Source organism: Pyrgilauda ruficollis, unplaced genomic scaffold (genome assembly GCF_017590135.1).
Source record: "Pyrgilauda ruficollis isolate IOZ18807 unplaced genomic scaffold, ASM1759013v1 scaffold2, whole genome shotgun sequence".
NCBI lineage: Eukaryota > Metazoa > Chordata > Aves > Passeriformes > Passeridae > Pyrgilauda > Pyrgilauda ruficollis.
The window spans coordinates 1,903,854-1,917,689 of NW_024519206.1; the positions used below are offsets into that span (position 1 = coordinate 1,903,854).

Sequence of the window (13,836 nt, forward strand, 5' to 3'; positions counted from 1 at the left end):
ATTTAGACCAGGAAGGACACGACAAAACCCTGGTTACATGGAGCACTGCTGAGGGGGCACTGCCCACTCCAAGAGAGAGTTAAAAATTTACTGATTAAATCTTTTCAAAAAGAAGTACAACTGAGTTGAGCATGGAAAACTTACCCAAGGGGTTTGTTTACAAATTTAATTCAAAATTCCCATGAGCCAGAGTTCATTACCATTTATCATAAGCACTCTTGAACAAAACACCATTTAACAATCCTGCATGAATCAGTACAAACCCAGACAACATTCAGCTATTTCACCTTTTTATACACAAACGTTATTTACAAAATTCATGTTGTTGGTATCTCCATATTGTTACTCTTACACTTGACATCAAGCTTCCCGAGATCACCACTTTCAAATTTTTTTTAGAGAATTATTTGTTGCTTTCTGAACTTAAGCATTTTACAACTACTTCAAGTTAGACAGTTAAATGGCTCATTGTTGAAATGACTTACCTGTGAACACTTTGAACTCTGCCTACCACTTAGCTGTACAGTAACATTTTCTTAAACCAGCCAAGACCATCACTCGATTGGAACAGGATCATAAATGCCAAAGGAAGGGCACCACCAAGTACAGTCCCCTGTGGTGCCTGTTCCCAGCTGGGTTTGCTGAAATTGAGTACAGAGGCAAGGGGCAAGGTTATCTGAGGAAAGTAATCTTCAATTATTTTTCAAAAGGAAAGAGTTCCACTTGTAGAAATTACTTTTTTCTTCATTAAGAGGATCTGGCATGCACCTTAAAAGTGTTACATCAATAGAAAAGATGCTTTTGCTTTAAAAATGCAATGAGAAAATTGTAGAACAAGCAATTATACACAGCAGCAGTAAACACTGTGGGCAAACAAAATAGATGCAAAACTTACACATTTGGTAGACTGCTGCTTTCCTAACAGTAGATTCATCAGCTTTCATATGCCACTTATTCTGTCACAATTTTATTCAGAAGTCTGTTAGTTCACACAACTTTAAAAAGTAAGGTTTTAGCGCCAGAGTTTACAGTGACCGCCTCTTGTATCTGATAACAGGGTTGTTAGGTGTGTGTATCATTGTTGTATAATTTATAGTTGGAAAATAGTCATTGACGAGATCAAATTCATACAAACGAAGCAAAGTAGACCAAATAGTCTTAATTTGAACATAAGCGAAGTTTTCTCCAATGCAGCGATGACGGCCTAAAAAGAAAGCCATAAAATGCAGTTAGAATATTTTATTGGATTGCCTTTGACAATCAGAAAACTTCAGAAGTTTTATGCAGACACTAGTATTGCCCCTTTCTCAACAATCTGAGGCTCTGATGTTTCACATACCCCATTCTATTATTCCACCCAAGTCTTATTTTTCCAAGTTGTCACTGCCTAAAACAGACGAGTAAGTGGAATGAGATTGTATTGTTCTGTCCCCACTAGAAAGCATTAATTTATGTATCAGGAAAGAAGCATTAACAACACAGAAATGAGATCAGCTCTAAGTCCATCACAGCAATATTTGCAAACTGTTCTGAAAGTTGGGACTCTGCAGACTTTTTCTTTGCATTCAACTAAACTTGTGTTACCAGATTTGTCCTTTATTTGAAAAGATGTGAGTCAAGCTGGTGTAAGCCACCTCACAGAAAGTGCTGCATTCTCTTACTCACCAGCCCCAAATGGAATGTATATAAACTTCTCTCCAGCTGCTGGGTTATCTTGGAGGTATCTGTCAGGCTTGAAATCCAGAGCATCAGTCCAGGAGTCTCTGAGTCTCTGATTAACAGTGGGAGATACACACACTTGATGGCCGCGGGGAATATTATATCCAGCAACAGTCTACAAGAGAAAAAAACAAGACCCCACATGACAAAATATCTCAATTTTTCTTTTTAAAATGTTACCTGAAGTGTTACATCATGAGGCTTTAAATTTCAAGAGTTTTTGGCCAAGTGCATTTAAAATTACTGGAACCTAACACTTCCTCTCATACTTGAACAGGACACAGTGCTCAAGTAGTTGCAGGAACGTTCCAGCTGTTTTAATAAGGCTGACAATTCTACAGAAGGAGGTTGTAAAAAAAAAAAAGAAAGAATGAAATTAAAATTTATTGAAAGCCTTTGACATTGAAGGGACATAGTTAAAAAAAATTTGAATTTTTTTACATGGTACCGTACTTGTAAAAACAGCAAGTTTTCTTTCAGATTTACCCAACTTGTATTAAATGCATGCCAAATTTTTCCATTACAACAATTAAAAGTATCTGGCAAACAAAAAAATGGTGGCACCAAACTAAGCTCAAATAAGACTAGTAACTACAAGAAAGGGCCAGATGGAACAATCCCTGTTCCCTCAGCCTCTCACCACCAGTGCTGCAGCTCCCTCCCAGCCAGGTGGCCCTCTGTGTGTTTCACTTCAGTCTTTTGCTTGCTGGGGGCTGCAGGGGTCTGAAACTGGGCACAATTCCACATGAAGGTAAAAAATACCAAGTTCAATGTATTAATTGCTTTTGTAACTCAACGCTGGCTATGCTACCACTGACAGAACCCCAGAATGCCATCAGCTTTCCTCCCTGCCAGCAAACACGGCTCACTTGTGTTTCCTTCTGCCAGCTGAGATACCTCTGACCTGTGCCTGTGCTGCTGCAGTGAAAGTAGCTCCAAAAGGTGTCCTCACCTGAGGAGTTCTGGCCATTCTCATAATGGTCATTATAGGAGGTCTAAGCCTAAAAGTTTCTTTTAGACAGCGATCCAGCAAACTGAGATCCTTGAGCTGAAAATAGAGATAAAATTATGTATCAAAATATAGCCAAGTTTATTCAACACAAACAAAATGCTATTTTATACCGTTTAAAAACAGTGAAGAGTAAGCAGCTTATATTTACATGTACATCATTAGCTACACTGATTATTTCTTTTCCATTGGATTCAATTAAGAAGGAAAAAATCACCGACCATTGCAATCAGATACAACTACTGTCTTTGTGATTTTTCTCTTAAGTATTTTCTGTTGCCTAATTAAAGAACAATGTTACACTGCATTGCTTTTCTCAATGGAAATATGAGGATCTTCCTCTGGTACAGAACTGTCACTTATTAAATAAACATAGGAACTGCAGCTTTCCTAATGAACACTGATTAAAAAACAGTATCAAGCTGAAAATTTACTTAGACAGGAAGAGAAGAAGAAATGTACTGGCAAACAGCATTATCAGAAAAATTACTGTGCCAATTATTATTTTAACACAAAAGCATGTCACTGTATTTTATGTCTGATGAGCTTTTAATTTTTTCCCTAAATAAGCATCTAAAAGTATAAAAATACCCCTCAGGACTAATGTAACATACAAACCAACCTGGTCGTAAGTTAAGGGTGGCAAGTCCTCCCCGCACACTGCTTTCTGTTCTGCATAGCACTGCTCCTGCAGGGCTTTGTCCCTGGCCAGGAAGAAGCCGAGCCAGGCGCTGGTGGTGGAGGACGTGTGCTGCCCTGCCATCAGCAGCCCGATCAGCATTCCCGCAATTTCATCGTCCGTCAGCGCGCGCCCATCCCTGCATCGAACGGAACCACGTGGGAGTTTCATTTGGTCACATTTCACTATTTAGCATTGTTATTTACACAGTAGCATTTACAATTTCTTCTAATGTTACTTCTTACTCCTTCTACTCTTTTACTGTCTACCCTAAATGAAGGGGCAAAAGATCTCAGGGTAGGGAGAAGGGAGGACAGAGGAAGAGAGACTCTTTAGGGGCCTTAAAGAAAATCATTCCTCAACAGCCAGCAAAGAGAAAGGAAGCAACCTCAGTCACCTCATAACCACCAACGAAAATCTCAGACATCTGAATAGCCATTGACAACTGAAGTTTTAAACCTATTTTTAAGAATACAACTAGGACAAACTGCATGCAACAAAACCAATTCAGAATATGCGGGAGTGATTCTTGGGTTTTGGTAGACAGTTCTAACTAAAGAGCTCAAAGCTGAAGTAAATCTTCAAACAAGTCTTTAAACTCTTGGCTTACTTGTATGAAGCATCAAGTAAAGTTTGGAGCATGTCATCCTCCTTTTCCTCAGACTTTCGACGTTTCTGGATAACCTTGTAGAAAATATTCTTTATTTCTCTGTGTGCTCGATCTCGTCGTCTGCAATTCAAAGCACTTCCATTAGCAACTTTACACAATATAGCACAAAATGCTTATGAGCATTTACTGGGATATCTAGAATAGCTTACAAAGAAGAAGTGGTGGGGATGGGGGCAATCCAAACAACAATGATGTTTAGATAAAATGCTTAAGCTGCTTCCTCTGTTAGTGCTGGTACCTGAAGCTCGGCAGAGGCAGCCAGCCTGGCAGCAGCCAGGCAGTGTGAGTGAAACCCCCATCCAGGTCGGCGTACAGCTGAGCCACCTTCTCATCCAGCAAGCCTCGGATCTCCTTCCCATGCAAGCAATGACTTGCTGTCAAAATGATCAGTTCTGAAAGGGCTTCAAACAGGTCTGAGGAAAGATTTGAAAAACATTACTGAAATGTGTCTGATCAGATGTCTCTTTGAACAACTCTTTAATTAGATCACAGGTACCTTTTTTCTAAGGTATTTCTTTCTAGAAATTTTTCTAGCAGAGTTAGTAATTCTTCCAAAGCAAGCCATGCATCACAAGCTCAATCCTCAATAAATGTAAGTGAATTCATACAAAGACTTAACCCTGATATCCAAATCCACAGGATCCAAATCCAGTTGATTTTGCTGCTCACTGAATTATTTTTATATAGTAGTCCTTAGACTACCTACTTAAATATCAATTTATATATTACCATATTACTATGTTTACATATAAACCATATACATTCAAAATAATTCAATGTATTAAAATGTGACAAGTCTTATATAATTTTTATGCATTTAAAGATAAGTATGTATGTTTAAAGAATATTTGATACTGTTATGCAACTGTGAGCTTGCAATGATGATGACAGGCAAGTTGGGAATGAGAGAAAGTAACAATTTCACTTTGGTCACTAAGGTAACCATATCAGCTTCAAAGATGCAGTTTTTCACTGTAGAAACTCCCAGGGCCAAGATCTTTAGCAGAGGCTCTCTAGGAAGTCAGAACTGCAGCTTTTCCCAGGGACTAGGAAGTGGTTACACTGAGCTGACTGATCCAAAATGAGCAAAACAGGTGCACCACGAGCTGACTAGGAAAGCAAAACCAAGACAGCCCTTCATTCCTTTCAGTGATTTTCTGAGCAGTTTTAGTCTCCAATAGTCTTACATGTGATTTTAAAAAAATATGTATTTTCTTTCTTCTGATATTCAGTACACTTTTATACTGCAGTACCCCTTTTACAAAAATATACTGCACTGGCCTTAAGTACTTCCCAGAAAACTGGAAGAAAAATGCATTTCATCTTTCTTACTTTTTTCTCCACATTCTCCCCATGCTTTGAAATACTCCTTTGTTTCTTCTTCAATCACAGATACATGCTGTCTAAACTGGGCAATGTTTAACCCAGTTTTGAGCATCTTCTTCTGTTCCAAAAATACCTAAAAGAACCAAGACAGAATAAGCTATCAGTACAAGGATCATCATATTAATGTGATTAAAACTTATTAGAATTTCTACTATAAGAGCACCCAAAAGTAAATAGGGATTATGATTAGGGTACAACAGATACTCCGTTTTTACTAATGGGTAATACTCTGTTTTTCACCTTGTCTTTCAAGCAATAGTTCAGAAACATTCAAGGAAAATAATAGCTCAAAGGAGCTGCAGTTCTCTTTTGCAGTACCAAACAAAAAAATTAGTTCAGTATCTTAATGAAGCTTTATCCCTGAAGATACAAGATGCATGCAAAGTTGAACTATGAAATGCCCTTCAGATATAGAATCACAAACACAATCAGCCCCATCTTTGCAAAGTCTGGGTTTAGCCTGTGTCCCCTGATATGTGGCCTCCTCACTTTCTCTCCCTCTCCTGTGTTCTCTCAGGCAGAAGGACCCTGGGCTAGAGATGACCCTTTCTTTTACAGAGCCCTCTGATCTCCCTGCCCAGGAAGTCAGACACAGAAGCAGGAGGCAAACTTCTTCCTAGGAAAACAGTGAGTTTCAGACCCTTCTCACCTCTTCCTCTTTTTCTATGTATAGATTCACAGCTAACAAACCTACTGGTGAAAAGCCCTTCCTTAGATGAAACCATTCAATGTCATTGACAGGCCATTGACTCAGAAAATTATTTATTTCATTTTTAAGCCCTAATTATGAATGAGGCATCTGCCCTATAGCTCTGCACTGTACCGTGAGTAATACACCAAAAACTGTCTTCCCAGCAAGGGCTCTGCATATACAATACAGAACAAAAGGCATTAATAGAAAAGCTGCTTCCTAGAAACTCCTGTTTTGAGAATGCAGTGAGGACCTCAGCAGTCTGTCAGAGGGCACACATGCCAGAGAGCAAAGAGACAAGCACATTTTCCCTTGCAGCATGCTAGCCAGTCCCCAGCTTGATGGAGACAGGAATAGCACATAGGAGTGAACACATCCTAGGCAATTTCAGCTCCTCTCAACAAAAAACTATCTGCAAGAGGCTTGGAGGGAGAAGAGAGAGTGTGAAAATGAGTTCATATATTGACTATGGATATTAATAATTACCACATCACTGGAAAGTAAGCAATCTACTAATTTTGAAGAATAAGGGTGGTTCTTCCAAACACATGACTGAAAGTCACAGAATTAATAGACAGTTAGCAGCTTAAGCAGAGAAAAGGGGGTCTCAAAAGAAACTTCAGGATGACCCATCAATTGTAGAAAGCCAACAAAATTTTCCATGGCTCTCTAATTCCTATTATATGTCTGAAATGAAATCGTGGTGGTAACACAGTGCAAAAAAAAAAAAAACATCTTACCTCTTTCAGAATGCATTCTGGCCACAACTGGCTGTGCTACCTCTCTAGCTTCATAGAGGGAAACTAAAGATAATCAGTGTCAGAGATAATTTAAAGGTCAACAGCAAACCCCCTGCATCTCCCTGCTGTGGAAAAAGAGTAACTTTCGTGGGGAAAAAGGATTTTTTCTGAGGAAGGATTTTTCTGAATCTGCAGAGATAATAGGAAAGAAGTCCTTCTGGTATCAAAGGTGTGAATTAAGCAGACATATCCACAGATACCTAAGGCTTACTGAGTAATATGGTTCATCTCTAGACTAAAGCAGAACTCAAGTGCACTCTAGAGAAAAAGAAAATCTAGGGTGACTGTAAAAAAATACCTACTTTCAGAAAAAAAGCAACAAAAAGCTGTATATGGTGGGCCAATGAGGTAGGTCTTAATCATCCCTATGTGCCTGAAGTACCTGGTGGTAAGAAATGCCCATTTGCAAGGAGCTTACAGAAAATTCTATAAAACTGATGGATGAGATTAGTTCACATCAAAGAACTGGCTCTTGCATGAAGACAGACATTCAAATCCATCCACAAACTGAAGACCATGAAAGCAGAAGTCAAACCATCTGTAACAAGTGGGTAAACTTTCACAGAATTAAGGACAAACCATGACCTTTAAGTTTCAAGCAGACATCCCATGACAGTCAGAATCCACAAAACAAGCACAGTGAAACAACACAGTGAAAATCTGGCCAGCTTAGCAGCCTGATTCATAGATACTCTTCTGAAACAAGTATATACCAGAGAAGAACATGAGATGTATGCAGAGAATCATGCACCTTCCACACTCCAACAGCTGCAAAAGTGATTCACAATTCCATCCCTGACTTTTTGAGGAAGAACTCTGACTATGTGAACTGGTAGAAACAAATCTGTTAGAATGGCCCCACTCATGGAAGAGATCTCCCAGGACACAAGAAATTATCTCCTCCTTGTTATCCAGTTCTGCTGGTTCTCACAGGGATGAGGAGCTATGCAAATCCATCAAGTGGCAAAGAACATACCACCCAACCGAGCAATTCTCCCCAGATTGCTATCCACAATTTAGTACCTCCTGACAAAGGAGGAGACAACCAAGTTCTCCTTTACCTACTTAGAAAGTAGCAAGTTGTAGGTATTTAGCTGTGTATGAGATTTCCAAAAGAACAAGGTAAGGACAACATGTTTATTCTGGATCATGGCAAAATGCCAATGTGGAGGCAAAGAGAGTAGTGATTAGTGCCCCTAAGCCACATCATTAATAGGGCAACAATGACAGCACATAGGCAGGGATGAATGAAGAGGTATGCTAAGGAGGAAAATAAATTGATGGTCACAGAAACTAGTGAAATGACTGGCATTCATACAAAATGAGGCCAGAACTGAAGATCCAATAATAAATTATATCCCAGTGCTGTTTCTTCCACCCAACTACTCTGCTATACAACATGCACTGAACAGAGTGCCAGTGGAGCAGGTGTGGCCACAGAAAAGTTGGCTCCTGCAGTCTGAGAGTCTGGCATGACAGGCCACCCTCACAAATAAGAAAGCAGCCAATGCTCAGCTCAGATACAATGCCATGTGACACAGCCCCCGTGCTCCCATGCAGACTGTATGCTGCAAACATACACAGAATGATTTCTGTCTGAGCAAAACAAACCTTGTGGTTCAAACTGTTCAATTATTAGTCTTATGTCTAGATTTGGCATGGCATAAATATAAAGTTACCACTCTTAGGGCTTTCTCAGAAGAAACACCTGAAGTTGCTTGGAAGGAAAAAGTGAGCTGCAGGCAGTGGCATGCTGCAAGGGAAGAAAAACCGACTCACTAGTTTTTTCTCTATTGTGGTAGTCACATGCCCTCTGAAGAGAGGGAAGCTGTGAGACAAGCAGAGTAGAAGGAAAAACAGAATTCTTATCTCGCTTACTATGACAAAGTAGAATGCAATATGAAGACTGTTTACCCAAAGTGAGGATGTTTTGTTCCCTTGGCCTCTCAGGGGCAAGAGTCGTGTGTATGTCCGGACTGTCACAAGAGAATCAGAGATGAGTGCAGTTCTGTGCAGTTGTGAGCAAGGGTGAGTGCGAGGCAGATTCAGTTTAGATGCAATGTATATAGTATAGTATAATAAAGTAATTGTTTAGCCTTCTGATGATGGAGTCAGATGCATCATTTCCTCTCTCCAAAGTCTGAGTTGCCCTTGATTTAAAATACTCTATGGTGAGATTAGATGGTGTCAAGAACAAAAGATAACATCCAGAGTGATAAATGGCCAGGTGGTAAAGAAAACAACCTGAACATACCAGATTATCCAGATGAGGCTATTTACCTACTGCAGTATGCCACAGATCACATGAACACAACCCCATCCCACAGATCCAAGAGCTCAGGGCTGCCCACTCAGCATTGAAACTGCCCTGCTTTTCTACTGATCTGGAATTTAAAATACAAACCGCATTTGGGATGTCATAGGCAACTCCCTTGCCAAAGACCGGCGTCGTCAGCCGGGAGTACACATCCTCTGCGTTCAAATCTTCGTTCTTGCTGTTGAACAGCAGAGCAGCAGCATCACTGCCCAGCAGGTATGTGAATGTCTTGCCAACCATAGTGAAACTGAACACAGGTCCATACTAAGAGAGAGAATAAACAAAAAAAAAATTCTTTGAAAGAAGAACAAAAATCATTAAATCCCAATCTCGTACAGTCTTTCATGAGTTACTTTTTCTCCTAAGAAGTATCCAGATGTTTAATAAAGATAAATATATTTTTAATCACATTTAAATTAGTTCTCAGTGTATATACCAGTGATATCTAATGTTATAATGAACACATGTGAGCATGCACATTTTAAAACCATTTATTTTAGAAAACATTAGTAAAAGATCAGTCACACTAAAAAAACTGGCAGAGAGATTGCAGCATATATTGACCCCAGGAATCTATAAACACTGTCTCCAAAAATTCTGGATTTATGGAGTTATGTATAGATAATTAGGGGCAAATATGATTTTGAAGTTTAAAAGTCATCTCCAGCAGACCTTCATGCACCAGATTTGGCTTTCTCTAAGCTAACCAAGCTAAGGTTTAAGCTTATAACTCTACTTTTAGACAATGTGAAACAGCTTCACAAATTCAATTGAAATTAAGGATCTACTGATTTAATTAATTCCTTCTAGGCTGTTACAGTGTAAAAACTACTGAGGTTTTATACAGCAGTTCCTTTTAACATCAGAGAGGCCTTAAAATTCATCAAGTTGCCCACAGAGGTGGTCAGCTACATTTCAACCTGGCCACAGATTGGTAAAGAATGTGAGTAAAGGTTACCAATCACAGCAAGAAATAATTTCATGCAAATGACTTTTTAATTAACTTGTGATTCAGCTATGAGTATTACCCAAATGTACAAGCATATTTGTGACGTGAATCACAAGAGCTCAGAAAACACTACTGCTACATAAAGAGATCTGGTGATCACAAAGCCTACTGCGCACACTCCATTCCGTATTTGAGATGGTAAATGAGAATGAACTGATTTTAAACAGGCCCCTGACAGAGAACTTAATAGACACACAAAAATATGCTTGTATATGCTCAGCCAATCGCGGGAAAACATACCTTGTCATAAGCATTTTCCAAAAATTCAATGGGACTTTTTCCAAATGCAATTGCATGACCAAGGAAAGGGATGCCTGATGGAATAAAAGGTGGGTAGTTCTGCAGAAGAAAGAGAAAAATAAACACTGAATTTTCTTCAGATATTATTACAGACTCATGAACTAATAGACTACCCTAAGCTGGAAGGGACCCACAAGGATCAAAGTCCAACTCCTGGCCGTGCACAGGACCATGCACAAGGGTGACAGCATGTGCCTGACAGAGCTGTCCAAGAGCTTCTCGAACTCTGCCAGACTTGGTGCTCTGACCTCTTTTCTGGCACATGCCAGTGCCCAAAAGTAATAAAATCATGCCCATTTGCATATTAAGCAGAGGAAGTTTTTAATATATTTGTTTAAACTCTTTTGTGAAAAGGCCAACTTTAAAAAAATATTCAGCTGTTTAGATAGAGCTATATTTAAAAGCAGCAAAGGTTAAAATAAAGTGAACATGACAAAGAGTCTTCCCCCACTGTCTCTGAATGTGAAGCACAAAGATACTGAACTGAAAAGAAGGCAATCAGAACGAAATAGTGCTGGAGGATTTGTTAAACAGCCCCTCAAAAGCACCCGCAGCTTAGCACTGTGTTTCACACATCAGCGGGAACCTTCTCTTAAGCTCCATCGAGGAAACAGCACCGGGAATGCCCCTGGGTTCCGCGAGCGCCTCTGCTACCAGCGCGGTGCTGGGCGAGGCCGGCCGGGCTGCCCCACAGGCGGCCCCGGAGAGCCCGCTGGAAACGCCGCCCGTCCGCCCGCCCGCCGGAGCCCGCTCTGCCGCTTCCCCCGCGCTGCCGAGGGCTGTCCCGGGGCTGCTCCCGGCCCGCGGGAACCGTCCCTGCCGCTCACCTTCTGCTCGGAGCCGAGGTGTCGCCGGTACCCCAGCTGGAACAGGTAGCCGAGGCTGAGCGCGAAGGCGGAGGCGGCCAGCACCAGGGAGAGGGGGTTGCCGACGGCCACCCGCTCCAACAGGGACCCGCCGGCCTCCATGAGGTTCAGCATCTTCTCGGCGCCCGCCGCCATCCGCCGTGGCTCCGCGGGGCAGGGCGGCGCGGTGGGCCGGGCTGGTCCGAGCCCGTGCGGCGCCTCCCGGCGCTGGGCTGATCTCTGCCCATGTGACGATTGCCGGCGCCGCAGCCAACCCGCGGCCGCGCCGCGCGGGGTGACGGCATCGGCCGGGCTGCGCCTCGCGCCATTGGCGGACGGCGCGCGGGGGCCGGGCCGGGCCGGGCCGCCCCAGGGCTCGGCCGCCTCAGGGCTCGGCCCCAGCGGCGGCGGCCCCGCGGCGCTCGAGCTGCTGGGTGTGCTCGAACACCGGGACAACGCGGTTCTCCTCCGGGAAATGAGGCTGGTGACGGTGAGCCGTCCCTCGGGCATCACTGCCGGCGCCCCCGCTGACAGCCCGGGGCGCTGGTTTGTAAGGCTGCACAGCGCCCGGAGAACGAGGGCGGCTTATTTGTGTTTAATTCCAGATGCGCCAAATGTTTAATGTCAGAAAATCCGCGTATTGTTTTTGAAATGAGTTTCCACTAAGATCTAAGGGTTTAAGATCAAATAGTGCACAAACCTGCATTTGGAAAAAGACCTCATCACAGCTGAGGTCAGCTTGTTGTCCACATACAATTTTTGAATTCAACAGGAATGTACCTTAATGCATTTACAGAAAATTCTGGTTTAGGTAGGTCTTTTTGAGGCAGTATTTGTTCATCCAGTGAGTCCAGTCAGTTTCTAAAGTTTAAATGTGTAAATCTGGGAATACTGTCAGGAAGCTGGTTAATCATTACATACAATGAGACATTTCAACAGGGTGCAGTTGCAAAGATTACCTGTAGTGCTTTTAAATAAATTTTTGCAAAGTCCAGAAACCTAAATTCTTATAAATTCCATACTTCATCTAAAATAAACTATTTGTTGTCATCATTTCTGAGGACTTTTATCAACTGAAAAAGGTGCACAGGCAAAAACATGAGCTTGTTACTGAATGAATATTCTTGTCATTTTTCAAAATGTGTATTACCTGTGGTAAACCCTGTATCAAGGTCTCACATGTGCTGAGTATTACTGGATGAGTGGAGGTAGCAGAGAACGCTTGTGAATGCTGAGATGTGCATGGAACCAATGCTGACTATCTTCAAACTCTTCACATCAGCTATGGGATCTAGTAAAGTTTTCAATTTGTTGACTGCAAACTCTGAAGTTTCCACACTTTTCAGCGCCAAAGGAAATTCTTCAGTGCTGTAGTGATTGAGAAAGGGTTCCGTTGTATTTACAAGCCTTGACAATTCTTTTGGGGGACACGAGAACTATCACTGGTTATTGTTGACATTCTGCTCTGTCAGTTTATGAAGTAAGGACATTTTTGGTGGAATAGTGTTGGTCTCTTTCTTCCAAGGGAGAGGATCTCCAGATTAATTACCTATATATGAATATAGGTTTTACTTAATTTTTATGTAATTACTAATTGTATTTAAATGTATACAGAATAGTAATTTTGTACACTATTTTTATATCTTTAACCTATAGTAGTAACAATTAAGGTAAAGCAGAGCTTTTGCAAACCATGTATGTTGTTTCTGTTGAACCTCTATTTCTTTTTTCAGCCAACAGCCCCACTTCAAACTGCATCCAGTCGTAAGCTGACAATGGTTGGGAAAATCCCACCTCCCTGGAGCTTTGCTTTCGGCAGCTGTACAGGTCCTTATTTTTAAGAAAGTGCTTGTTAGATGAACTGTAGGTGGTGAGCTGGGCATCTCATGTTTACAAAGGCACAAGTGTCAGCTTTGCCCATCTTGCAACTCATTTTCATTGGTTTTTTGTTTGGTTGTGGTATTTTGTTTGGTTGTTACTAATGGTCTGTCTCAGTGGTGTTGGATTTCTCTCTGTTCCCATTTTTTATTTCCCTGCTTCCAGATGAAAGGAGAGCACACACCTGCCTCACCCCAGCAGGGCAGTGCGAGCTCCTATGTACCCAGGTGCCAGAAGCCTCTGGGAATGCACAGTTGGGCTCTTGCTGCTCAGTGGCTCCACTGATGTGCAACATCTGCAAACCTCTGTCTTGCCAAAATGAACAGTTTCCAGTTTACCTGGTAAACTCCTGAGCAGTTTCCAAGGTGCACTACCTTAATTTAGAGTCATTCCTCTGGTCCTCTCTGATGCTCTTCTTACATACCTTACAACGACAAGCCTGTTACAAACCACTGCTCTTTGGTAGTAACACCTGCTTGGTGTAACATTTGATGGCACCTTCATGCTGGCTACAAAAATAGAAACACCAAATA

At 41.6% G+C, this 13,836-nt stretch overlaps 1 protein-coding gene across 1 annotated transcript; it reads right to left on the reverse strand.

Annotated features, from left to right (window-relative positions):
- Nucleotides 1-152: 152 nt before the first annotated feature.
- On the reverse strand, nt 153-11,655 carry LOC121353175 (lanosterol 14-alpha demethylase). Its single transcript, XM_041466781.1, has 10 exons — nt 11,408-11,655; nt 10,521-10,619; nt 9,359-9,535; nt 5,410-5,536; nt 4,316-4,490; nt 4,018-4,137; nt 3,351-3,546; nt 2,672-2,767; nt 1,666-1,834; nt 153-1,204 (listed from the first exon to the last, which is right to left on the reverse strand). Exons 1-10 carry the CDS (start codon nt 11,579-11,581, stop codon nt 1,026-1,028), a joined length of 1,512 nt encoding a protein of 503 aa, XP_041322715.1. The 5' UTR covers nt 11,582-11,655; the 3' UTR covers nt 153-1,025.
- Nucleotides 11,656-13,836: the final 2,181 nt, after the last annotated feature.